At 33.4% G+C, this 27,757-nt stretch overlaps 1 protein-coding gene across 2 annotated transcripts; it reads right to left on the reverse strand.

Annotated features, from left to right (window-relative positions):
• Positions 1 to 9,286: 9,286 nt before the first annotated feature.
• On the reverse strand, positions 9,287 to 27,241 carry LOC131931447 (solute carrier family 2, facilitated glucose transporter member 3). 2 transcript variants are annotated; one of them, XM_059288242.1, is made up of 12 exons: positions 27,076 to 27,241; positions 25,882 to 25,977; positions 25,427 to 25,587; positions 24,684 to 24,808; positions 23,754 to 23,924; positions 19,740 to 19,847; positions 18,890 to 18,978; positions 18,053 to 18,151; positions 16,536 to 16,748; positions 13,828 to 13,903; positions 13,327 to 13,454; positions 9,287 to 12,633 (listed from the first exon to the last, which is right to left on the reverse strand). In XM_059288242.1, the coding sequence occupies exons 1-12, from the start codon at positions 27,136 to 27,138 to the stop codon at positions 12,457 to 12,459; spliced, it is 1,506 nt and encodes a 501-aa protein (XP_059144225.1). In that variant the 5' UTR covers positions 27,139 to 27,241; the 3' UTR covers positions 9,287 to 12,456. The 2 variants fall into 2 exon arrangements, with proteins under 2 accessions (XP_059144225.1, XP_059144226.1); XM_059288243.1 differs by having other exon boundaries at positions 25,427 to 25,478; positions 27,076 to 27,094.
• Positions 27,242 to 27,757: the final 516 nt, after the last annotated feature.

Consider the following 27,757-nt stretch of genomic DNA (forward strand, 5'->3'; position numbering starts at 1 on the left):
TTAAAGTAATAATTAAACCTCATGCTAGATCATTATGCTTAAAAAATATTCTAAGTTAACTTTGAAGGGTTCTCAAATAGATGTTTAATCCACCACAAACTCACTCAGCCAATTTCTTTCACGAAACAAAACTATTGGTTCTTTTAATAAAATAATTTCATGCACTTTTGACATTTACAGTGTGCCATAACATTTTTTTCAGTTGGAATTCTATTCTGTGATTAAAAAGTACAGTTAATTTATACTAAAACTTGTTTCTACTGTTAAATATATGTGCCATATCTTCAAGTGTAAATTTTAATATACTTTATAAAAAAAGTTTATTTTAAAACAAAAATATATTAGATTGCAATATCTTAATTAATAAACCAAAACTTAATTATTCCAATGCAAAATAAATAATCTCAAGTTTTCTCAATATTTAAGATAAATTCAATTTAAAATCATTTGATTAAAAGCTTAAATAGCTATCCTTTTGAAAATGAAATTTTAAATTCATAATTGTCAATTAATTGTTTTCTAAAAATAATTGTGCTTTTTAAAAAAATATCTCAAGATGTTAAAATATTTTTTTCAAAGTATTTTTTACATTTATTTCTGCATTATCAAACTGGCAGCTGAAATATGCTTTTTGTTTTGTCATTGACCAGATTTTTTTCATCAGTCTAACCAAAAATTATTTTCCGGTATCTAGTACTTTACTCAATTTCTCAATAGAACTTAATGATATGCAAGTCATACCATGATTCTGCTTATGTGTTTTAAAGCCACTCAAGTTCTCATAAAGATAAATTCCCTAATACTTGCTGTTATTCATTAGCATTTCTCATTGTGGTGGGGTTTTATATCAGCATTAAACTCATATCCAGAATGTCTTTCAAACCTTGAAGTTCAGAATTACATTCAATTTTTTTCATTAATTTAACACTACTAATATCACCAGCTGCTACCACTTCATTGGACTTTGTTGCTTTTCAACATTTGTTTTCTAAATATTGGTGGCATTTTATTTTAGTGCTTTGGCATCATAGAGCAAATCAAGAAATGGCAACTTTCATTTTATATTATCTCTAATATTCAAACACGTGTTTCATTAATCGCTTACATTTTAACTTACATTTTTTTGGGCCGCAAAGGTGTGAGTTGAAACGCACAAATTGACAAATTACAAACTGATGACTCCCATATATTATGTCTGCTAAATATTTTTATAACCCTAACACATTTTAAGCTTTTGCTATACAGTTGAGCTGATTTTTTTGTAAAGCTATATCTTTTTTTAGGATACTTAGGAATAAGGCAACCACAAAAATTGCATACTTTTTAATTTTGTTTAAAGATGAAGATATGGATATTGAAATTCTGAAACCACACAAATCTTTTTTTTAACATTTCTTTTAAACACATGCAGTTTCATGTGTGTGTATATATATATATATATATTATAAATATAATATCAGTGGTACTAGGTTGACTAAGGGCTGTTAACCAACATTTCTCTCCCCTACCTTTAAAATCGCACCTTCCACTCTTGAGTATTTTGTCTGTTCTGTATATTTAAAAAAATAGTCAAATATAAAGTAAAACAAATCTTCTTGCAAGTATATCATATACAGGCAGGCCAACTGGGGTACAGTTTTCATTTTAAATATATGTGATGCCCATATTTTATTTTTTTCATTTTGTTTATAGTTGACCATCTTAACCAATCGCCATGTAAGTTTTTTTGTTGTTACTTTGAAGAATCTCATCCACAGGAAATCATACCTTTAGCTGTGAGTAAGCATGAACATGCCATACAGATCAAAGATGTAAATATGTTGTTAAATATGCTGTCCTGACATGTACAATAGACTCCAACAGCAAAAAAACCATTTCTCGTTGTATGATATTGTAATTATAATATTTGTAAAGTTGAATTGGACTTGACTGCTTCAAACCGAGCTTTAAACATTGTTTCTTGTTACTCTATGTGCAAGAGAGCCTCCCCTGTCAAACTTTGCACCAAGAAAGATTTATATTCTGAGTACTTATCTATATAATGACCACAGTCCAGCATTCACGTTGATGTTTTAGTTTTAGATGCAACTGCTGGACCAGCTCAAAGACTTTATCCCAAAAAAATTTTTTCATCCTCAAAAATTTATGTCATCCTAAAATTTTATTTCATCTCAAAATTTTATTTCATCTTCAAGCTTGTACTATTCATTCAATATTGTCTAGGCCATCACATAATTAAAAAAAACAACAAATTGTTATTTTTTTAGACTATCATCCATGCATCCATGCTAATAACATTATATAGTTCCCCCCTCCCGAAACAACCACTACATAACGTTTTTTTTTTAGTATTGTAAAACCAGTGTGACCACTCTGAAGTTGTATGACAATGTTAACATTTTAAATATGTACATACGTTTGTTTAGTACATACATCTGTTTAGTACTTACTGGGATTTTTATTGTAGCCACTGGTACAGCCCCACCAAACGGAGGGGTTGTTTACCTTGTATTAGTACGTTACCTTTTACTATTATATAACTGTTATGGTAACAAAATTCAGCATACATATTCATTGATGATAATTATTAATTGTTGTTCTGTGTTTATTCATTTGAGATCTGAAGTTTGTTGTTGTCCTTATTAATATATACATCTATATATATATTATAAATATATATATATAAAATAAATATAATGAAAAAACTGCATCTCCAATTGGTGTGTAATAGTAGTGCTATTGTGAAAAGTTAATAATACTGTATAAATCATGGTATTATTAATGGTTATTGTTATTTTTTAAACTATTATTTCATCAAGGTATTTTTGTTGAAAACTGAGATTAATTTTTACCTTTTTGTTTACCTAAAAGTAACCATGTCAATTTGTTATTGGTGAGTTGTGTTTTTGCTTTATTTTGTTACTGGATTTTTGCCCAGTCAATGTAGTTTTCTGGTAATTAGTGTAGCCTAAATTACTGACTAAAAGGCCTAACATTTTTATACTGGTTAGATAAACTGGTTACAGATAAACAATTGTACTTGGACAGATTTTTTCAGATCTGCATATTTTTTAATGTACACTTTCTAAATTTAATCCAACAAGTATTGTTCATGTTTGTTTATACATCAATTATTTAAGATTTATTCATAATCTTTCAACAAATTATTACTTTTAAGTGTAAGTTATAATTTTTCTCTCTATAACCTTGCAATAAGACACAGCATTTTGGTACACAACTTTTTTTTAAACATTATTTTTTTTTTACCCTATAAAAATGATGTAGCACAAAAATGATGTCCAATGTATTGAAGTCCAATACCCAATAGATCAACACACCAACAAATGCAGTATAAAGGATGGCTGCCTAGATGAACTGACAATGATTAGCCCCAAGAAACAAAATTTCACCCAAATAGTAAAACACTATTTCATTTAAAAATAAAACAACAGTTTTCTAGAATATTCTTATTCTTTAATATACTTGCATTAAAAAAAAAAAAAAAAAACCCTAATAGAATGCTCAAATGGTTACTGTAAAAAGTCTACATGGTTTCCTTTTTCTCAAAACAAATTTAGTTTTTTTTTTTTTTCAGTTTGTAGAGATGAAGAGCAATTTCAATTGTCTGAAATTTAATACTTTTTCTGTACAAGATATACAGGTATCATAATTATAAATAATGGGAATTCTTTTTTTTTTAAAGAAAAACATTAAAGAATAAAATACTAAGGGAAAGTTTGCAAATACTGTTAGATAAAATTCAAAGGAAAAAATAATCTAATGAAATAGAAAAAAAATACACGATCAAGTCCCATAATTACACATGCAATACACCTGGTCAACTCTAAAATACCGTTTCAAAAATTCAGCCCTGCTGGTCCCATCAGAGATTTCCTTAGGTAATTTATTTCAATTTTTTTCCAACGTCATCTGTCAATGAATTAATTTGCTTTTTATGTATTATCTAACTTTAATTATAAATAATTGTCTTGTCATATATTTTTTGACATTCAATTCCTCATTAAAACATAAGAGTTTAATGTAAGGACTGTAAAAATTCTCATTTATATAATTTTAAAAAAAAAAGAAACTTGACCAATATATTTTTGCTAGTAATTGAAGACTTATTTCACATCTGAATTTAATTATCTTTTGCTTGGATCAAAGTCAGATAACTCATGGTGAAAATTGATTTTTTTATCTCACTAAAGTAAAGAGATCTTTGTTTTTATTGGGGCAATTAGTTTCAAAATATCTCTTTGCACAGTAACATTTTAGCTTATCCCCCTTTCTTCATATGGCTCCAATAACAGCCGAGGGAAAACAGATGACATTATCAATTAAATGAATCCCACACCATGATTAGACGTACATGTTTCATACTCTAGTATCTGGTGGTTATAATAAATGTTGAGGAACAGGAAGAATTAGAGACACTGATCCAAGCAGATTTATAATTACAATTTCAGGTCAGAAAAATTATTTTTTACATTCTTTTGTTTCAATTCTATTTCAAATAATTGAATGTTGTGAACTTTTCCATTCCTAATACAAATTAACTCGTTGAATAGTTAAGAAGCCGGTGCTGACTCGACATTGCCAACACAGTGTTGGATAAACTGAACTTTGTTTAAAATATTTCCCTCATGGTCAGCTCAAAACTCTCACAAACAGCATCACCACTAGGAACTACAACAACATCACCACAAACATCATCACCACTAGGAACTACAACAACATCACCACAAACAGCATCACCATTAGGAACTACAACATTACCACAAACATCATCACCACTAGGAACTACGACACCATCACTACAAACAACATCACCACTAGGAACTACAACATTACCACAAACATCATCTCTAGGAACTTCAGCAGCATCATTTATATTTTACAACCACCACCACAACATCATAACAGCTAGGGACTACAAAAATCACCTCTAGGAATTAAATCAGCACTATTTACATTTCAATACCATTACAAACACAACCATTACATGCAACCACAAGACCATCACAACCAACAACAGCAGCATCATGCCTGGAGATGCATGACCCCGGTGCTCCTATTCTTGAACTCTGACCTAATACTTTATCTATTAATAGTCCTCAGAATACTTTAACCAACCAACTAGGTTGGTTTAGTAGAAATTAAAAAAAAACAATTATGAAAAAAAATATTTGGCCTTAAAAAAATTTAGGACTAGGCCTACATCTAAACCTAGCACAAGTATTTTTTTACATTGACTTTTATTTTATCATTTTTTTATTCTTTGAATCAATGTGTTTGCTATCTATTTATTCCTTGCTATTATGATTATGAATGTTTGTAAAATTCACCTGATATTAGCGACATTGTTTTCCCACTAGGGCAATGCTAGAATATATGTGGACGTGTTGTCTCCAAAGCGATTTCACCTGTTTTAAATTTCAATATCATTTTTTTTTTAATTTTGATATCACTATGAACAAATTTATACATTTGTTCAAAATGTTAATTTTTTGTTCATGTGACATTAACTTTGATTAGAATGTTTATTTTATGTGTTCATATACATATATATTTAAAATAATCATTAAAAAAAAACTAAAACTAAAAAACTGATGATAATGTGTTGTATAAACTAATTGTGTAGCATACCAAAGACTTGTGTACATAGCCGTGTCTCCTGATTCTGATGTACAATAGCATTTCACTGGCCCACACCAGTGGTATGTGTGTGATTGCTGAATATTTCACCCATTGCGTATTGTCAACATAATATATATCACTATGTGTTTTTTAAAGTGATTTTTTTTTTATTTATAGTAAACTTGTTCAGTCCAGTGTCTTCATATTTAGATGCTACACAAAATTTTGATGTGTTTTTTTTTTCTCAAACAAGTAATTCATGATTTAAATTTGGAAAAATATTTAAAAATCAGTATTTGTTAAATTCAATGTAAATAAATGTCAAAAGTAAGAAGTTGATTAGTTTTTACAATTAAAGGGGAACAATTAACCTGTATATTATTAATTAAGCCATAATTGTGTTTTGTTAACCTGAACCAGCAGCTTAACCGGTTCTGGTTAAGTGTGGTTACAGCATCAGAACCAGATGTAAAGCAGATGTTCACCCATGTTTTCCTCTTTGTGATGGTTGTAGAAGGGAAAGTCTGTCTGAAGTCAAGTCTGTCTCTCATTGTGCACCACACTATGTATGAATTCAGCACATACTCCTGACTAGTCTTTTTTATTTCGGCAGAAAGCCCTGACTATCATTACTCGATCGGTATGATTTTTAACTATTCAGCTATCACTAGCCTGTCTGTTTGATTTCATCAGAAGCTAAACTATAGTTTGATGTCATCGGGGTTTCTAGTTAAATGAGCAAAACTACTTATATCAAATTTTATTTCTGATCACGCTGTTATATTTTCTCTTTAAAACTAAACATCCTACAAGAAAGGAAACAGTTTTTATAACTATGTGTGAAATGAACATACTGGTGCTGTTTTTTTATGTGTGTACAACTCCTTCTCTTGATACTTTTACACCTTAAATACATTTTTTTTCCTATCTGTATCCCTGTCATTTTTTTTAGGAAGGCAAACACTAGGCTCTTAATTTAAAAATAGGCCTAAATCTAAAAATTTTTTTTAAAGATAATTAATTAATAATTACCATTGTTAAAAAAAATGCTTGAAAAACCATGTAGAATGACGTATGCAGAAAATATTAGATCTAGATTCTAGATCAAGAACTCCGACTAAAAATTTTAAAATCCCCAATAGATCTAAGAATCCTAAGATTCATAATATTTCAGAAGCTGTTTTTCCATCTTTTTGTGTCACTCAACCATCCAATCCATTATTTCAAAATGTTCAGTTTCGGATCGTTTTGACTCCCAGCTGTTATGTTATTTAATAATTAAGATAACAAAAAATAAAATTTATATTTAAAACCAAACAAAAAACCCAAGTGTCCAAATGTTAGGTGAGTTCAAGCCAGATTGTTATTTTCACAAAACACTTTCTGACCTTCCTCAAGCTGATAATTCATCATTTTTACGTTATTTTCATAAAAAACATTTTTGTTTTAAAATTAAGAATCTCACTTGTTGTCTAGCAGTAGCTGACAGTTAAAAAATAAATAAAACCATATTTGTGTTTTAAATTGTTTTAAGCAAATAATTCAAAATAGATCTAAATGTCATTTCTCAACAAATTGTGTCTGTATACAAATTCTTTTTCTTTATGTTTGAATGGTGACAGTCGATTTTTATTGTCTTTAAGTATTAAACACAAAATTATAGATCAGTTGAATTTTTTTTTCTTTAAATTTTAATCCAACATATGTTGCCAGTTTTGAGCTCTCAATATTTTTCAGTTTACAGAAGTACTAAAACAATTTCTTTTGTCAAGAGTCCACTTGTATTTTCCTGGTTTGTTTAAAATAACTCGAGAGTTTCAACTCAAACTGATATTGTTTTTATTCATTCAAGTTCAATGTTATTTTTAGATAACTAAACATTTTTTTTGTTCATAGTCATATGTTAATATTCGATTTTTATTTGTACAATTTGTTTTACACACTATTAGTGATAATGTCATTTATTATTATTATTATTACTTGTCCATTTTTATTTCTTATTGTTCCTATCATTTGTGCAACAATATTTGTCATATAAATATGTTTCAATACAATTTTTTTTTCAAATTGTGTTTCAATATTTTTTCTTTCCCTTAAAAAAGCTGAAATGTTGATTGTGCTTCCACAAAATAAAACGCTTGACGTAGTAGTGAGATGCAAAATATCTTTGCTTGCTTTTTATCATTGTTTCGTTTTTTTGTATTTGTTTTTTTTTCTTGGAATGGCGGTAAATTAAAGACAATTACCGAAGCTTATTGGACTGGGGCCGAAAATATGGGGGGGGGGGGGGCAAATTATCTTTATGGGAAATTTTTTTTATTAAACTGTACTCAAATTAGGTCCCATTTCTGATTGTCGAGGGCGATGACCCTATTCTTGTCCATTTAGCATCCCCTCCCCTCACTAATGAATGAAAAGAGTACACGAATTAATGACCCTAGATTGAACTACATGAGGAACCTACAGGCGAATCCACATGCACTACAATTATAGACATGTAACCTATACACTGTCCATAAAGCATTCACGGAAAAAATACGTCAGAAAAGTTTGACGGTCAGAAAGTCGTGTCAGCCTTGTCTACATCGGGTGTTGTAAGGGAGCTGTGTACTAATACAATAATATTAAAGACATACAGTATTTATACAAGTGTCTGATACAAAAGCCCTGCAGTACTTGTAGTAGCGACTTCTTGTAATGGTTCTAACGATACGATTAGAAATATAAGATCAAAGGGAGAAAACTGTATTTATGTCAAATTATTTCTTATAAGTTAGAAAAAGGTCGTAAGGGAGATAACAACAAAAAAGGTGGAACACAAGAAAACCAGTCTAGACAAATATTCTAAAAATTGAAAATCAAAGGAACTTGGTTATTTCTTTTTATATGGGAGTGTTAAAATAAAACATCAATTTTAAAAGAGTTAATTAAAGAAGAAAGTTGATGTCTAAATAAAAATTGAAATATTTTTGTTTCTTGATTACCATATTTAGTTGCAAATAAAAATGCTTATTACTAGAGGTTATGTAATTCAAAGGTTCCATTCGTTTTAAAACAAACTATTTAAATTACAAAACATTTTCTCAAAAAAAAAAAAAAAAAAAAACAATTTCTCATATTCAAAAGAAAAAATACTGCTCTAGAGATAATCTACAACACAAGTGGACATAATTCAACAAAAAAAAACAAATCTTCGTGTAAATAAGTTTTTATTCACTAAATGTGTGGCAATAAAACAGTGCCACAGTGTAAATATAAACATTGTACAATTTTTGGTCAAAATGTTTCTAGAACTTCCTGAAAAGCAAGCATGTAGCCAGTTATTTTGTCAAACACTTTGCAAGATGTTGAATGTTTGACAAATTTACTGTGAAGTTTTTTAACCAACTGATTTTCAGATATTTTTTTCACATATATTTTCAGATTGAAAGTCAGACTAGTCGATTTTATATATATATATATATATATATATATATATATATATATATATATATATATATATATATATATATATATATATATATATATATATATATATATATATATATATATATATATATGTGTGTGTGTGTGTGAGTTATATATATATATATATAGTGTCAGTTAATTAAACAAAAAATTCTTCAAATTTTATAGCTATAATTAGAAAATATTTTAAATACCATTAAACAATTAAAAAAAAGTCTTTTCTGACAAATTAACTCCTAAATAACTTTAAGTAGCATTATTAGTCAATAGAAGATTACTCATGTACAAATAGTTTCAAACTACACAATGTATTTCTAATATATTTCAGATTCCCAATTAGCATGCATTTCCTACATTTTAAAATGTTCAATTACACTACTCTAGCGCAAACAATAGAATGGCTGCTACCAATGGTCAACACTGAGATCAGACTTCATCTTCCCAAAATAAAAAAATATTTGGACAATCTTTCATCAAGTACAGTAGAATAAAAAAAAAACAATGTCTATTTTTTAACAAGAGAGAATAAACTGTATAAGTATAATTCATTTTTTTTTAAACTGATATGGATTTCAGATTTTAAAAATTGTCAGAATGTTTTTTATTCCAATAAAGAAAATATTCTAAAAATGTTTATGAACACATCATTAAGCTATAAACATCTATAAAACATCACCATTTTAATATATCTCATCCAGCAACTTATGACAGATCAGTGGGTTAAAAAACTTATTTTTAAAAATGCTAGGAAAAATTAACTTATATGAAAAGTATTCAATGGAGCTGCATTAAGTCCCTTGACATGAAACAAAAACCTGACTTCAATCACCAAAAAACAATTTCAGGCTCAGAGGCTGAAACTTAACAAGAAAAAAATGGAGGAATAAAAAGGTTGTACCCATAACCACTTAGAAAAGAATCATCTTAACAAAAGATTACCCTATTGTTATAACACATACCACATACAATTTTAAAAAAAATTATTGCAGTCATATGGTGTGATCATAGAACAATATGCAGATACATACAGATGTGTAGTAACATACATATTTACATATGGATAAATAGTAACACATACTTGTAATATGGATGAACAGTAGCACATTTAAATACATCATATTTAGATTGACAGTAACATACACAATTACAACCACAGACATATTGAGATGAAAAGTAACAGCTAAATACACTAAAAAAACAACAAGAAGACATTATATCCACTAGACTTTTTCATGGATTGCAATTGTAATGGCCGGATAATGTCTGGATAACTAATTGCCCATTGGATAGTTCTACAGGACAGAAGGACAAATGACCACAGTGGATACCAAAAGCTTTTTCACACACAGATCAATTTCCTGATTTCTATCAGTAAAAACAGCAGCCAGCATTATAAATAGATTTTGATTGTAAAAAAACCAGTTTATGTTGCTCAATAAATAAATGTCAATGTTGATAGCATACATTTGTAGAAAACATACATGTCATTTATAATCTGGTTAAATACATTGAGAACTACAGGAATGAAGTAATTTTTGGTTTATATCGCAGATCAGGTAAAGTGGATTTAAATAGTGCACAACATTAGACCTGTAGACCATTTTTATTTATTGTTTGTCATTTTTAAGCATGATGAAAACATTTTTGTTTAGCTCAGTTAGGGTTAGTGTTGTTACAAATGGTTTGGTGTAGATCCATTAGCGTTCGTGTTGCTTTAAAAATTTGGCGTAGATCAGTTAGTGTTAGTGTTGTTTTAAAAAGTTTGGTGTAGATTAGTTAGCGTTGTTTTAAAAAGTTTGGTGTAGATTAGTAAGCAGCTATATGGTTGAGTGGTAGAACATTTGGCTGGTCACCCCAAAAGTGTTGAAATCAGGAACTTAAGTCCCTAACATTCTCCTGAGTCCACTCAGCTGTGTTAGCAAAACAGTGGAACACTACAAGAAAACAGATGAATTCCACAACTCTAACTTCATCTAGCCTATGCAGGTTTTAAATGTTACTTTATAAAGTTAATAATTTAAGTGTCATGGGATTAATTTGAACTAAATCAGTTACAAGTATTTGGAGAAGATCTAAAAGCTTGGTATTTCTTAAAACTGAGCTCTGGTGATCAGCTCAACCTACATAGTTAATCCTTAACCAAAGGTTAAGATATTTAAAAGTTACTATTTTATAAAAAAAAAATTAGCCACCTTCCACTTTCCAATTTCTTTTATACAAAAAAAGAAGCAGTATTGTGCCTATTGTAGAGAACATTTTGTTATGTCCCTTTACAAAATTTTAAATGCGGGTTGTCTTTGTATTTCTTATTTCAAGTACAGCACAGCCAATATTCAGTATAAATAACTAATTGTCAGTAAATTGATAACGAAGTCGCGGTGAACTAGTTTCAACTTGTTTAGCATCTTGACATGTAAAATCATTTCATGGTAAACATGGTTATAAATGCATGAAAGATACAACGATGTTGAATTGCTCTTCAATATCTGAACTACCAATTTAAATACATCAGCATTTGTTTTAATTACAAAAACAGATAAGATAACAATCAACATGTGTAAGGTTTTCATTTGAAAATGTATAACATTTCTGTGTATATTCAGCAAAAATATACATTTAACAAAAATATATTTGATAAATTGATATAGGCAATGATCAAATGTTTTAATAGGGTCAACACATTTGTACAGGATTGTCTTAATGAAGTTTTATAAATTACATACTGGTTAATTACAGTAAAACAATAATTATCTCATTACAAATAGATTTAATGGGCATGTTCTTAAAATGAGATTAATTAATGTAAATGATTTTGAACAATATTTATAAGAATATTTTTTGTAAAATAAAAATTTAAATAAAAAAATAAATATTACTCAAAACCTGAGTAATAATTAAAAACAGTAATAAATATACAACAAGCAATGCAATATACTGTTGACATGTTCTGGGGCAGCCATTTAAGATGGGATCTAAATTTTAAAAATCTTGAAAAAAATCTATCCAACTTAAAGCTTCTGATTCAAAAACATTTTTAAAATCCTCAAAATGAAATTAAACTTTAGTTTTTAAAAAATCTTTAAAGAAACTAGTTTAAAATGTGAGTGAATGAGCCCTGGGGAGGAAACAACATAGACCAGAGGTGTGGAGTTGTGATGGCCAGAGGTGTGGAGTTGTGATGGCCAGAGGTGTGGAGTTGTGATGGCCAGAGGTGTGGAGTTGTGATGGCCAGAGGTGTGGAGTTGTGATGGCCAGAGGTGTGGAGTTGTGATGGCCAGAGGTGTGGAGTTGTGATGGCCAGAGGTGTGGAGTTGTGATGGCCAGAGGTGTGGAGTTGTGTTGGTCAGCTCAGGCTTTATGTACGACCAGTGAGGTCACCTCGGTGTCCTCCCCTTTCTTCTCCCACTGGGCCGTGATCTCTTTGATGGTCTTGTTCTTGGTCTCCGGTACGTAGAAGAATGTAAACAACCAGAACAGCACCAGCAGGCCCGTGAATGGCAGAAAGGTGTAGTTACCCAGGGCACCCTGGGGGATAACAGAACAAATCTTACAACCTGATGTTACACTTCATCTCATTCATCTCTTAAAGTCATCTTAAATCAGGCTGGTACTTTTCTCATCAGTACTAGAAGTGCTGACCACACTATCCTTTCTTTGCTGAGGCCATTGAAACAAATGCCCCATATGTCTAGGGCACGAACAGGGAATGACGATAATGATTTGATAGGGATACAGTAAAATGGGACAGAGTAGCCTAGTTGTAGAGCGCTAGACTGCTAAACCAAAAGTCTCAAGTTCAAATCACTAGAACGTCCCTCAGTCCACAAAGCTCTGGTGGGTACCTGTCATGTTAGGGAAAAGATGGCTGGGTATAGTGCTGACAACACTAAACCTTCATATGCCGAGGTCATAGAAACAAATGAACTCTACTTCACCTGTCCAATGTGAGTTGGGCACAAATGGGAAAAGATTTTGATTTAATGTTAAGCTAGTAAAACATGGTGGCCCAGACATTAGACTGGCCACATTGATTCAATGTAACAAATGGAGTTTCTATTCCTCTATGTTGGTTTGATGAAAACTACCTTAAGAGTTCTTTGCTAACATGAAGTACAGCTGACCAATGACTTACCTGCATGAAAGGAAAGGTGTACCCAACCAAACCAATGACTTACCTGCATGAAAGGAAAGGTGTACCCAACCAAACCAATGACTTACCTGCATGAAAGGAAAGGTGTACCCCACCAAGAAGTTTGAGATCCAGTTGACTAGCACAGATACAGACATGGCGGCAGATCTAGGACCTTGACTGAACAACTCAGACACAATCAGCCACGGTATTGAACCTGTGCATCAGTCAACAAGTCATCAGTTAACAACTTATCAGTTTAACAGATATTAGTAAATGACAATAACACATCCATTTGTTATATTAAGGGCCTCTTTTGTACAAGCAGACACAAGGTTAAATGACAATAATTGAGTATAAAAATAGAAAATGTGCATGCTCAGCAAAATGCTGAGTACTTGAAGTTATAACAAACAATTTAACTAAATAGAAGTGTATTTAAAAAAAAAACCAATTTGATTAAAAAATAACTTTGAAGTAATCCAACATGGAACACATTCAATAATTATTGCTTCAAATTCAAGCCTTTAAACTATATATATAATAACTATAAAATAAAATTGGATTGAAAGATAAAATGTAGATCTGACCTGGTCCAACAGCAAAGAAAACAACATAGAGCAGTGAGACGACAATACTGCCAGCATTAAACCAGCTCACAGAGCCCTGGGGAGGAAACAACATAGAGCAGTGAGACGACAATACTGCCAGCATTAAACCAGCTCACAGAGCCCTGGGGAGGAAACAACATAGAGCAGTGAGACGACAATACTGCCAGCATTAAACCAACTCACAGAGCCTTGGGGAGGAAACAACATAGAGCAGTGAGACGACAATACTGCCAGCATTAAACCAGCTCACAGAGCCCTGGGAAGAAAATAACATAGAGCAGTGAGACGACAATACTGCCAGCATTAAACCAGCTCACAGAGCCCTGGGGAGGAAACAACATAGAGCAGTGAGACGACAATACTGCCAGCATTAAACCAGCTCACAGAGCCCTGGGGAGGAAACAACATAGAGCAGTGAGACGACAATACTGCCAGCATTAAACCAGCTCACAGAGCCCTGGGGAGGACACAACATAGAGCAGTGAGACGACAATACTGCCAGCATTAAACCAACTCACAGAGCCCTGGGGAGGAAACAACATAGAGCAGTGAGACGACAATACTGCCAGCATTAAACCAGCTCACAGAGCCCTGGGGAGGAAACAACATAGAGCAGTGAGACGACAATACTGCCAGCATTAAAACAACTCACAGAGCCCTGGGGAGGAAACAACATAGAGCAGTGAGACGACAATACTGCCAGCATTAAACCAGCTCACAGAGCCCTGGGAAGAAAATAACATAGAGCAGTGAGACGACAATACTGCCAGCATTAAACCAGCTCACAGAGCCCTGGGGAGGAAACAACATAGAGCAGTGAGACGACAATACTGCCAGCATTAAACCAGCTCACAGAGCCCTGGGGAGGAAACAACATAGAGCAGTGAGACGACAATACTGCCAGCATTAAACCAGCTCACAGAGCCCTGGGGAGGAAACAACATAGAGCAGTGAGACGACAATACTGCCAGCATTAAACCAGCTCACAGAGCCCTGGGGAGGACACAACATAGAGCAGTGAGACGACAATACTGCCAGCATTAAACCAACTCACAGAGCCCTGGGGAGGAAACAACATAGAGCAGTGAGACGACAATACTGCCAGCATTAAACCAGCTCACAGAGCCCTGGGGAGGAAACAACATAGAGCAGTGAGACGACAATACTGCCAGCATTAAAACAACTCACAGAGCCCTGGGGAGGAAACAACATAGAGCAGTGAGACGACAATACTGCCAGCATTAAACCAGCTCACAGAGCCCTGGGAAGAAAATAACATAGAGCAGTGAGACGACAATACTGCCAGCATTAAACCAACTCACAGAGCCCTGGGGAGGAAACAACATAGAGCAGTGAGACGACAATACTGCCAGCATTAAACCAGCTCACAGAGCCCTGGGGAGGAAACAACATAGAGCAGTGAGACGACAATACTGCCAGCATTAAACCAACTCACAGAGCCCTGGGGAGGAAACAACATAGAGCAGTGAGACGACAATACTGCCAGCATTAAACCAGCTCACAGAGCCCTGGGGAGGAAACAACATAGAGCAGTGAGACGACAATACTGCCAGCATTAAACCAACTCACAGAGCCCTGGGGAGGAAACAACAACATAGAGCAGTGAGACGACAATACTGCCAGCATTAAACCAGCTCACAGAGCCCTGGGGAGGAAACAACATAGAGCAGTGAGACGACAATACTGCCAGCATTAAACCAGCTCACAGAGCCCTGGGGAGGAAACAACATAGAGCAGTGAGACGACAATACTGCCAGCATTAAACCAACTCACAGAGCCCTGGGGAGGAAACAACATAGAGCAGTGAGACGACAATACTGCCAGCATTAAACCAGCTCACAGAGCCCTGGGGAGGAAACAACATAGAGCAGTGAGACGACAATACTGCCAGCATTAAACCAACTCACAGAGCCCTGGGGAGGAAACAACATAGAGCAGTGAGACGACAATACTGCCAGCATTAAACCAACTCACAGAGCCCTGGGGAGGAAACAACAACATAGAGCAGTGAGACGACAATACTGCCAGCATTAAACCAGCTCACAGAGCCCTGGGGAGGAAACAACATAGAGCAGTGAGACGACAATACTGCCAGCATTAAACCAACTCACAGAGCCCTGGGGAGGAAACAACATAGAGCAGTGAGACGACAATACTGCCAGCATTAAACCAGCTGACAGAGCCCTGGGGAGGAAACAACATAGAGCAGTGAGACGACAATACTGCCAGCATTAAACCAGCTCACAGAGCCCTGGGGAGGAAAATTACAGACATTTCTACAAATTTATAGATTCTTTTAATACTTTAAAATTATGACCTTTGAATTTTAAATAAAATATTTAAAAAAAAAAAAAAAACACGGATATTAAGAAAATGGTATACCAAAATAATTTGATTGGTGACTGTTAATAATAATTAGTTTAATTTAAAAAAGCTTCTTCTAAGTCACTAAACAATAAATACAACAAAGCCAACAATAGAGGCTGATGACAGGTAAAGTTTGGGTTTTGTAGCTGGTTTAAAATCACAGATCTCTAGGATTTTTCTTTCAAAAAAAAAAGTAATTAAAAAAAAAACTGTTTTTAAAAGTTCATAAAACCCCATTTATTCCCAATTAAAAAAACAAACAACAGAATGTTTAAAAAAAAAAAAAAAGAGTAGCTTACCCTTAGGGCTAAGGTTACAGTGATCAAGACACTGAAGAACAGCATGCCAGACAACCCAATCAGATGCAGAGTTCTCCTCCCTGCCCGGTCCATCAGAGGGATTGTTATGATTGTCATGACAACCATGACCACGCCAACACCACTTGTGGCATGGGTGGCTGTGTCTGGGGCTAGGCCTGCATCTTTAAACAAGCTGGCTGAGTAGTAGAAGATCTGTGAAAAAAGACATGTAGCTCAGCATAAAGCGAGGAAAATACCCTATGGGTTTCTTTAGAAGACATACACAATACTTTTAACCAACATAAATACTTTATGAACTTTTTATTAATGTGTATAAAATCTTGTAATAAATTAAAGTATTGTATGGGACCTTTCTGCATATTTGTAGAATACTTTTAATCAATGAAAATATAGTAGAGTTTCTGCACCACTACAGTGTATTAAAATGTACTGCCCATGAATTAGATGTCCAACTGCTGTACTGTTGTCATTGTATTATGTCTGTTCAAAAGACCAATTTTTATTTTCATATTTTACATAATTTGGTCATTTCTCCAATATGTACTTTAGTGTGTTTGATTTTGTAAATACTACAACAATAATGGTCAGATTTAAAACAATGAAAGCTTTAGTGTTTATAAAACTCTTCTACAAGCACTATATATGCTCATTACGCTGGGTATAACAGAGAAGATAAAGTAGGAATTACATTTTTAATTGTACATATAATCATTTGTATGAGACACCATAACGTTTGAAGTCAAGAAAATTAAATGCCATTGAGTGCTTAACTAATTTTTATAATGAAATAAATTAGGAAAATAATAACTTGAACAAGACAACAGCAAACTACACTTCATCTATTTTGTCCAGCATTAACTTATGTTAAACTTACCCCATTAATTAATGTCAAGCTTACCCCATTCATTAATATCAAGCTTACCCCATTGGTTAATGTCAACCTTACCCCATTCATTAATGTCACACTTACCCCATTCATTAATGTCACACTTACCCCATTGATTAATGTCACACCTACCCCATTGATTAATGTCACACTTACCCCATTGATTAATGTCACACTTACCCCATTGATCAATGTCACACTTACCCCATTGATCAATGTCACACTTACCCCATTGATTAATGTCACACTTACCCCATTCATTAATGTCACACTTACCCCATTGATTAATGTCACACTTACCCCATTGATCAATGTCACACTTACCCCATTAATTAATGTCACACTTACCCCATTGATTAATGTCACACTTACCCCATTGATTAATGTCACACTTACCCCATTCATTAATGTCACACTTACCCCATTCATTAATGTCACACTTACCCCATTCATTAATGTCACACTTACCCCATTCATTAATGTCACACTTACCCCATTCATTAATGTCACACTTACCCCATTCATTAATGTCACTTACCCCATTCATTAATGTCAAACTTACCCCATTCATTAATGTCAAACTTACCCCATTCATTAATGTCAAACTTACCCCATTGATACCACACAGCTGCTGTGACAACTGCATGACGATGCTGATGACCACTGGCACACGGAAGGCTGGTCTGGTCAGTAAACTGATGATGGTCACCTGGTGAAAAAATTCAATGTGGGCAGTGTACTCATGGAGTGGTATAATTATCTCTTGTGTTATGGGTGTGTGCAGTGTACTCATGTACTTGTGTGTATTTTTGCCACTTCAAACAACATGTAATAGCTGTTCTGAATGTAAAATGCTTTTAAAGTAATAACAGTGAATTATCTAATAATTTAGAGTGATCTCCCCTACTGATTCTACATTTGTGTGTGTGCCTAAATAGTTGACAAAATTAAGAGTAACATCCCTTCATAGGAGACACCACTAATATATTGAAGTATTTAAAAATAAGTTCATGTGTTTGAGTAGATATTACAAAATATTACACATAGAAGAAAAAAAAAATTGTCTTTATGTTCCTATGACAAATTCTTATGTGGCCCCATATTGTAAATTTATTTAATTCATTTTCAGTTGCAAATTGTTATTAATTCTAAATTCTGTAAACAAATTGTGTTCCTAGGATAAACCCTTTTGTCGCATTCACACAGTTCTGTTAAAATTTAACAACTGCTGCTTTGTTTTTGTGTATACAAAGACTACAGAAGCAAATCCAGAAAGAAAATCAGGTCGAAGTTGAGCCATATGGCACATAACATGTTGACACGTAATACTTGTGTTTGAGGAAACCCCCTTCAATATTATACAAATCAGAATGAAAGAGGTGAAAATGGAAACCCCCTTCAATATGATACAAATCAGAATGAAAGAGAAATGAAAAAATAGAAATACCTTTTCCTCCTGACTCTGTGCACTGGCCTCCTTCTTCATCTCATCTATCTCATCCAAGACCTGACCATTTCCATGTAGGGCTTCAAGTGCTGGCAATGATAACACAAACAGTTGGTAAAAGCATTGAATATTTAACTAGTAGAATTTCCAAACTGAAATTTGGCAGTTATTTCTCATTTTTTAGAGACTGTTTAAATAAAGTTCCACTTCCATACCTAATGATCCATATGGGAAGATGAAGTAGAGTTCACCTGTTTCAGTGATATAAAGGAATAGAGTGGTCAGCACTATGCCCAGCTGTGTTTACATTTCCCTAATGCAAGTCAGGTACCAATCAGAGCTGGGTGGACTCAAGAGACGTCATTCAGAATTGAGCCTACAGTAAAACTAGATCCACATTACCACAAGGACGAGAAACACAGATTCACTGGTCAGCACTTAATGTCTTATAAACAACGAAAAAACAATTCAATAACTGGGTCCCTGAATTGTCATAGTTAATTCTACTGTGAGTTGTGGACATGGTGAGTCAACATTCTACAAGAGATAATTATAAGAAGAAACTAGCAAAGACAAACGCTAATTTCAAAAGGTATACAGAGCTTCCAGGTCTCAATTGGAATCCACAGGGCAAAAAAAACTATTTAAAAAAAAACTAGGCCAACCATGGAAAACCTGGAGATGTGACCTGGAAGATGACATCAAGAAGATTGGATACACATGGGGGGGGGGGGGACATGACACAACTGGAGAGAACAGACTGAGTGGAAAGTTCTTGTTGGTAGCCTATGTCTCAGGAGAGATGACAGGCTAATGCAGAGCTTGAAGCAAGTCACAGATTACCAGTTACCTTCTTTAGCCTCTTCTTCCTGACTTTTTGCTATCAACAGAAACCTGGGACTCTCTGGACAAAATGGTAGAACAGCCAGCTGCAATACACATGGTAACACAGTCAGACCTAGGAAAAAAAGAATTCACATTGAATTAAATTATTAGCTGCAATACACATGGTAACACAGTCAGACCTAGGAAAAAAAGAATTCACATTGAATTAAATTATTAGCTGCAATACACATGGTAATGCAGTCAGACCTAGGAAAAAAGAATTAACATAGGATAGACCGTTAGGGACAAAGTAGAGTAGTCGGACTAAGGACTTTAGTTGTTGTAGATAGTTGTATATTTTTCTGTTTTCATGTGGTGGTGGGTTAGTGTTATTGTGTATAAATAAATAGAAATCATTGATATTTGTGTTTATCTATTCTAATTTTCTTGTTCTTGTTTACGATTCCTTGCCTAGTTCAAAAGGATTAGAGAAGGGGGTTGTTGTGTTTGTGTTGTGTTATCACACACCTTCCCTTACATATGATGTTCCTGTTACCACCACTTTCCCATACACATAATCATGAACATGGTATCACACACCTCCCCTGCAACATCATCATCGACAAGTTATCACACACCTCCAGTTTAAACATCATGATGAACATGATACCACACATCCCCACTTCCCACATCATGATGTACATGTAATCCCTAGACAACCCACTGTCCCAAGCAAGAAGCAGTAAATATCTGACGTCACCAGACCAAGATAAAGTGACAGTTCTGTCAGTGTCACACAGAAAATACAGTTAGCCATGTCACAGTTTGAGAGTACAATATATTCTCCACCCATGTACACCAAACTTGCTCTTTTGTACACACTACAGACAGCCAGGAAAAATTGAGACACACCAAGTACAAATAAAAAGACAACTCATAAATTTTCTCTAGTAAGAAAAAACGGGCCAGAAAAAGATATTGAGCTAAATTTATTTAAGCTTATCACGACAAATAAGAATGAAAAATTCTTTAAAACGAAAAGTGGTTTCTTTAAATATTAGATAGGATCATGTTACTAAATCACCAATCAATTAAGTTCGCCACAGTAAACAGATATAACAAAACTAATCAATACGGTTAGAAGTGGGTCATTTGTGTTTATACAACTATAAACTTAATGTACCGCATAAGGATAGCAGGCTGTGATTTCACATAGCCCATACTTATTTGCACACATACACACACACCAGGACTGTATGACGTAAAGACAACAGATTGTAATCCCATAAAACTCACACACACTTGCGCCCACACGCCAAACTGTATGACGTAAAGACTACAGACTAATATAAACCACACACACACACCAGACTGTATGACATAAAGACAACAGGCTGTAATCTCACATAGCCCCCCCCCCCCCCACATACTACTCAGGTTACACAAATCAAGCAGTTCAACATTTTTAAACACACTGTGTAAAATAAAAGAATTGTAGGTAACAATTGTTCATACATGTGTAATACCAGACTACAACAGACGTGTTGTGTAGTATGTGCTTTAATAATACTTGTTGTACTTTAATTAAAATTTAAAAAAAAAAAGATTACCTAAGCTACACTACGTGATAACATTTTTATATCAAGTTTTACAACAAATATTCTACTTATCACTTACTTATAGTTATGTTCATTTTCATTTAAATAATAAACCTTTACGCTTGGTATCAAATATACTTCTGACGCTTTTTTGTCTATTACTTTGTGACAGTTGTTCAATTTACAGCAAGGTATTTGTAATATGTTGAGTGTTATAAACAAACAAGCCACCCACGAATAACATTTTTTTTTTAGTTTTAGATAGATAAGAAGATGGCTGTAGAACTATGTGTAGCTTTAATGTAACAGTGTCATGGACACTAGTCAGCACTCAGAACCATACCAATGTTTCAGTGTTTACACATTTCATAGGATAAAATTAAAAAACCCTACTTGTGATCAATGTTCCCTCTAAGGGGAAAAAGTTTGTGTGCAATGTGTATTTTGTGTGGGCGGTCTTCTTAAAAGTCTTATAAAATGATGTATGTATTTTACAAAATGTCTGCGCTGCAGTTGAAAATTACTGTGCGGCCGCGCAACTTAGAGGGAACATAGCTTGTGATGTTAGTTGCTAGGAGAATATCTTTTTTTTTAAAAACAAATCATGATTCAACATGCCATTTATACATTTTTAATTTAAGGAAATCTAGTGTTGAATAAAAACCTAAACTTCAGCTTAAAAAAAAAGAGCTATTTCTTTTTTATATTTTCATATCTTTGAAGTTAAGGCTAAAACTTTAGTCTACAATTGGGATCTAAGCCCCTAAATACAAGCCTTATCTTTGACCTATCAAGTGCCATGACTATCATTCAATGAAAGCTTGAAATAAAGCAGACGGCAATAAATTTACTGATAATATATCAATGGTGAACTCTAAAGCAGAAAAAAAGGAATATTTTAAAGAAAGATTTAGAGTTCCAGATAATGGACAGATCGTGGTTAAATTCTTTAAAATGCAAATCAAACAAGTTTAATGAGAAAACACCTGCTTAAGACTTTGTACCAATCCCCCCTCCCCCCACAAGACACTAATTGGTAACTCAAAACCCCACAGTGGTTTGCTAGACTTCATGACAATCAGCTTCTGAAGGTGGACCAAAGTTCAAAAGGTCAGGTTTAATCCATGCAAAACTCTTGACATTTGGAGGTTTCCAATGTAAATAAAAAAAGGGGAGTAACTGGTACAGTCAGAGTTGTCCTTGGAACATGATAAGCCCTTTGTGTGACCAAGAGAAAGCTCAAGTGTGGTTGCCATAGTAACTCTGTTGTTTCAACAAAACCACATTATAGAGCACAATATAAGAATAGCCTTTTTCTCTATTACTTCTTAAGTGTGTGCGTGTGTGGGGGGAGAGGGGGTCCTCAAAATTATATTTAAGTGGTGGTGGACTATGGAAATATCACATGGTGTAGGGGTGTGGGTCTCGGCAAAAACCATAAAATGCTTTAAACAAAAAAGGTATACAATGTAAATTGTTTTGTCACTTTATTTTTTTTTAAAAATATCTTAATTCTTTTCAAAATCAACACAGTTGTCAACATACTTAGTTTTGTTAATAGCCCAAAAAAAATATTAGGAAAAATAGATTTTTAAGATAATAACTGAAATAACAGATTCACACATCATAGTGGTAAAAAAAATCACTAACTGTTTTAACTAACAGTCCTTCCAACAAATTTACTGTTTCAGTTAAAAGTATTGTGTTGAAGAACAGGTAATTTAAGTGGTCAGGTATTACCTAAGAGCAGGTTCCAGTATGCTGTGATTAAGTTAACAAACTAGTGACTTAAGTGACCAAGTATTACCTAAGAGTAGGTTCCAGCACTCTATGATTAAGTTAACAAACTAGTGACTAGGTATTACCTAAGAGCAGGTTCCAGTACTCTATGATTAAGTTAACAAACTAGTGACCAGGTATTACCTAAGAGCAGGTTCCAGTACTCTATGATTAAGTTAACAAACTAGTGACTAGGTATTACCTAAGAGCAGGTTCCAGTACTCTATGATTAAGTTAACAAACTAGTGACTAGGTATTACCTAAGAGCAGGTTCTCTGTGATTAAGTTAACAAACTAGTGACTAGGTATTACCTAAGTGCAGGTTCCAATACTTTGTGATTTAGTTTATTAGTTAACAAACTAGTGACTAGGTATTACCTAAGAGCAGGTTCTCTGTGATTAAGTTAACAAACTAGTGACCAAGTATTACCTAAGAGTAGGTTCCAGTACTCTATGATTAAGTTAACAAACTAATGACTAGGTATTACCTAAGAGTAGGTTCCAGTACTCTATGATTAAGTTAACAAACTAGTGACTAGGTATTACCTAAGAGTAGGTTCCAGTACTCTATGATTAAGTTAACAAACTAGTGACTAGGTATTACCTAAGAGTAGGTTCTAGTACTCCGTGATTAAGTTAACAAACTTGTGACTAGGTATTACCTAAGAGCAGGTTCCAGTACTCCATGTTGCCGAGAAGTTCCGGAAAGCCCAGTATCTGTGACAAGAGTATCCCAACTGTGACACCCAGCTGATGCAGGACACCCAGGGCTCCCCTGATGTTAGGTGTGGATATCTCCGACAGGTACATGGGGGTTAGTCCTGTATATAGGCCTAGAGGGGGTGTAAATATAAAGTTAATGAAGGGAGACCTCAGGTACATGGGGGTTAGTCCTGTGTACAGGCCTAGAGGGGGAGTTCAAATATTTTAATAAAAATTGTTACATTATAAGTTTAGTTTATATGTTGATATTTGATATTATATATGTTTGATTTTTGTCACAATCGATATTATCACAATTATTTAAATAATCAAGTCATACTGAAAACTGTATACATTTTCCTTCATCTTTTAGAACCTAGTGACTTAGACTGTTTACTTTGCAAACTGACATACAAACAATAAACAGACACATACACTAACACTTGCTGACATGAGTGAGTATAAACTAAAATACAATAATTTTAATTACATTTACACATATAAAAATAACTGACTATGAATACTCAATAAAATTTACTAACAGATAATTAACTTACAAAAAAAAAAAACATCGCCAAAATCATATTATCTACTAATACCAAAACCACCATATGACCTGAACATATTATCTACTAATACCAAAACCACCATATGACCTGAACATATTATCTACTAATACCAAAACCACCATATGACCTGAACATATTATCTACTAATACCAAAACCACCATATGACCTGAACATATTATCTACTAATACCAAAACCACCATATGACCTGAACATATTATCTACTAATACCAAAACCACCATATGACCTGAACATATCTACCAATACCAAAACCACCATATGACCCGAACACATCATCAACTAATACGTGTGAGGACTTACCACAGTTGATTCCAACAACAAATCTACCAACTATGATCATTTCGTAAGCCTCGGCTAAGTAGCTGAAATACATCAGCGCTGCCGCACACACTCCCGTCATGGTGTTCAACAGCATGCCTTTTTTTCTGAAACATAAGATTTCATCAAATTAAATTTCTGTTTCACTAAATAGTTAAACCACACAACACTTAGTATTGTAGTTGTAAGAAAAATTTTTTTTAGTTACAAAGATAGGTATTTAAGGTATTTCTACAAATGCTGGCAAATCAATACAGTGAAATTTTTTTTTGTCTAGTGTTGCTATTAGTATTAGGATTAACTTTCCAATGTTCAATATAGTATTTAAAGGTTTAACGATGTAATAAGCATAATAGGATTTGTGTTGCAATATGCATACAAGGATAATGTTGTAACAGGTGTACAAGGGAACAAATAACTTCCATACTACCCTGGTAAAAAAATAGAAGTTCTAGAAGTATTTACATTAGAATCCAGGTTAAAAAAAGGAAACTCAAAAACAAGTTCTAAAAGTATTTACAACATAATTTAGAAATGATTGAAGAAAACTCAAAAACACAGAAGTTCTAGAAGTACTTACAACTAAATTGAGATCTGATAAAGAAAACACAAGCACAAAAAAGCTCTAGAAGTATTTACAACAAAATTCAAACGAGATACAAGAAAACAATTAACATAGAAGTTCTAGAAGTGTTTACACTATAACTAAGATAAAGCACAGGTACCTTCCAAAAGTGTCTGCCCACCATCCTGCCAAAAGTCCACCCAGACATCCACCTGCGGCAAAGATGGCAACGATGAGGGCAAACAAATTTGTCATTTTCGTCTGGGACATTGGCTCTCCCGTCCGTCTTAACTCAGTCTCGTTCATAAAATTTTTAATGCTCTATTTAGGAACAACAGAAGTACATGTTTACACCTTTTAATAAATTTATAAACTTTTTTTTTATATTACATGGAATCAATATAAAATGAATATTAGATTATAACTCATGCCGAACAAAATTTCAAATATTTACAAATTTAACTAAACACTTAAAATATTATTACACCACCTATGCCTACATTTTTAAAAAAATATCAAATATAAATAAAATAACTTTTGAATATTTCACTGCGCCAACATCAATACTGTGATGGTTTATTAAACTAATCCTTTTAAAATTAAACTGCTACTTACCATTTCAGGTGAGTTGATGACGCCTGTGTTGTACCCAAACTGAAGAGAGCCAAGGACAGCACCCAACACTGACAGGCAGAGCTTCACTGTCATCTTCTGTAGAAAAAAAATAAGTCTGTTGAGGTCTAAAGGGTCATTCGTGACAACATCACACCACAAAGGCGAGGGGTTTCGGACTTTGTTGTTGATGAGAGGGGAGGGTTCTTAAAAAGTGATGACACTTTTATTTTAAAAAGTTATGTTTACAAATTCTAGCTGTTATTTTAAAAATATATAGTTTGATGAAATGAAATAAAAATGCTCAGTAGTTTAAAAAAGGAATTAGGAATTGTTGTTGACGAATCCACTATACTAACTAATCATGAAAAAAAAAAGATTTAACACACGTCCTTAATTAATTGACATAAATATACTGCCTACACTCTACACAAACCCTTGTTTTTCTCTAAAATAACTGATCTGGATTAAAAGAAGGTAGACTAGATCTGTATTTATTGCATTTTGTTACAAAGGACCAGAGTTTCTTCCAGGCATCTCTCCCCCCCCCCCCCCCCCCCCAGAAAAAAATTCTACCGCCCCCACCCCCACCGAAATGAAATTTATATAATTTATATAGAAAATATAGGCCTATACTTTTTACAGTGTCAGCCGCCCCCCCCCCCCCCCCCCAAGATCAAGATCTGCTATAATTTAGATTCTAGATCTAGCCTAGAACCTAGTCATTAAGTTAGTAGATCTAGTAATAAGTAGTCCTACTAATTATTTTAATAACTTTAATAAGTAGGCTAAATGATTAATTAAGTCACTTAAGTCAGTCATGTAAGTAAAAGTTAAAGTATTGTAAGTGGATCTAGATCTAGAAATCTAGATCTAGATCTAGATTTAGATCTAGATTTCTAGATCTAGATTCTAGATCTAGGATTTAGATCTAGATCTAGAATCTAGAATCAGTTTTATAATATTTGTCTAGATCTAGACTCTAGATTATTCTAGATCTAGTTATAGATCTAGATCTAGTTATTTATGCCGTACCAAACAAATGTTTATGATTATGTAACAAAACAAGGTAGACTACATAAAATTATTTAAAAATAGTTTAAAATAGTTTTAAGACTAAAATGAATTTAAATAAAACCACCAGTACCAGGCCCATTATTCATTATACAAAAGATACACAAATCAACATAAACATACTCTATCACGTGTAGATCTAGATCTAGATCCCGGCGCTGATTTTCCGTTTGATTTTCGTTCCATTTTGTCGTAAAGTTGAAAATAATAGCCAGGTTACTTTCTCTTACATAAGTGCGTCGTGTAACCGTAACGATAACGGCCGCGACTGAACGAAAAGACCTATGGACCTCTCACACGCTACACGGCATTTCTAGGTCAACGTGAACCCCTGGGGTGTGGGGGGCAATTTCGAATGATAGATTACTTTTTACTTTTGACCATGGATTTAGCCATTTAGTGAGATTTTAGATTTAAGACTTTCTTGATCTAAAATCTATTAGTATTAAATCTAGATCTAGAATCTAAATCTAGATCTAGATCTACTTGTACAATTTATAACAATGTATTTTCAAATTTTGTATTAGACTAGATCTAGATCTAGATCTACTTTATATTATATTATAGTTGTTAAACTATGAACATAAATAGTTATACCTATGATTGATGAAACTTTCTGTACTAGTCAAACAATGTAGGCCTATTAAAATTCTAATAATAATCAAATAATTAGATCTACGATGTGACAAGATAAATTTAAGTTTTAGGCCAAGTTCTCCTGTTCCCAGCATGATGTAATCGCTGTTTGTCGTCTGCTAGGTTAGGCTAGTCTATAATTTTGACAAATTGGAGGTGGAGTCTACGT

This window comes from Physella acuta, unplaced genomic scaffold (genome assembly GCF_028476545.2).
Source record: "Physella acuta isolate Inbredline_101_S28 unplaced genomic scaffold, ASM2847654v3 ptg001970l, whole genome shotgun sequence".
In the NCBI taxonomy this organism is placed as follows: Eukaryota; Metazoa; Mollusca; class Gastropoda; family Physidae; genus Physella; species Physella acuta.

Bases quoted from the DNA above. Each gene is read 5' to 3' on its own strand.
- LOC131931447 (XM_059288242.1), bottom strand. From the start codon at position 27,138: ATGGAACGAAAATCAAACGGAAAATCAGCGCCGGGATCTAGATCTAGA. The intron at 25,978-27,075 runs GTATGTTTATGT...TTTTTTCTACAG, and splicing joins CTAGATCTACACGTGATAGA to AAGATGACAGTGAAGCTCTG. The intron at 23,925-24,683 runs GTAAGTCCTCAC...CACCCCCTCTAG, and splicing joins TGTTGTTGGAATCAACTGTG to GCCTATATACAGGACTAACC.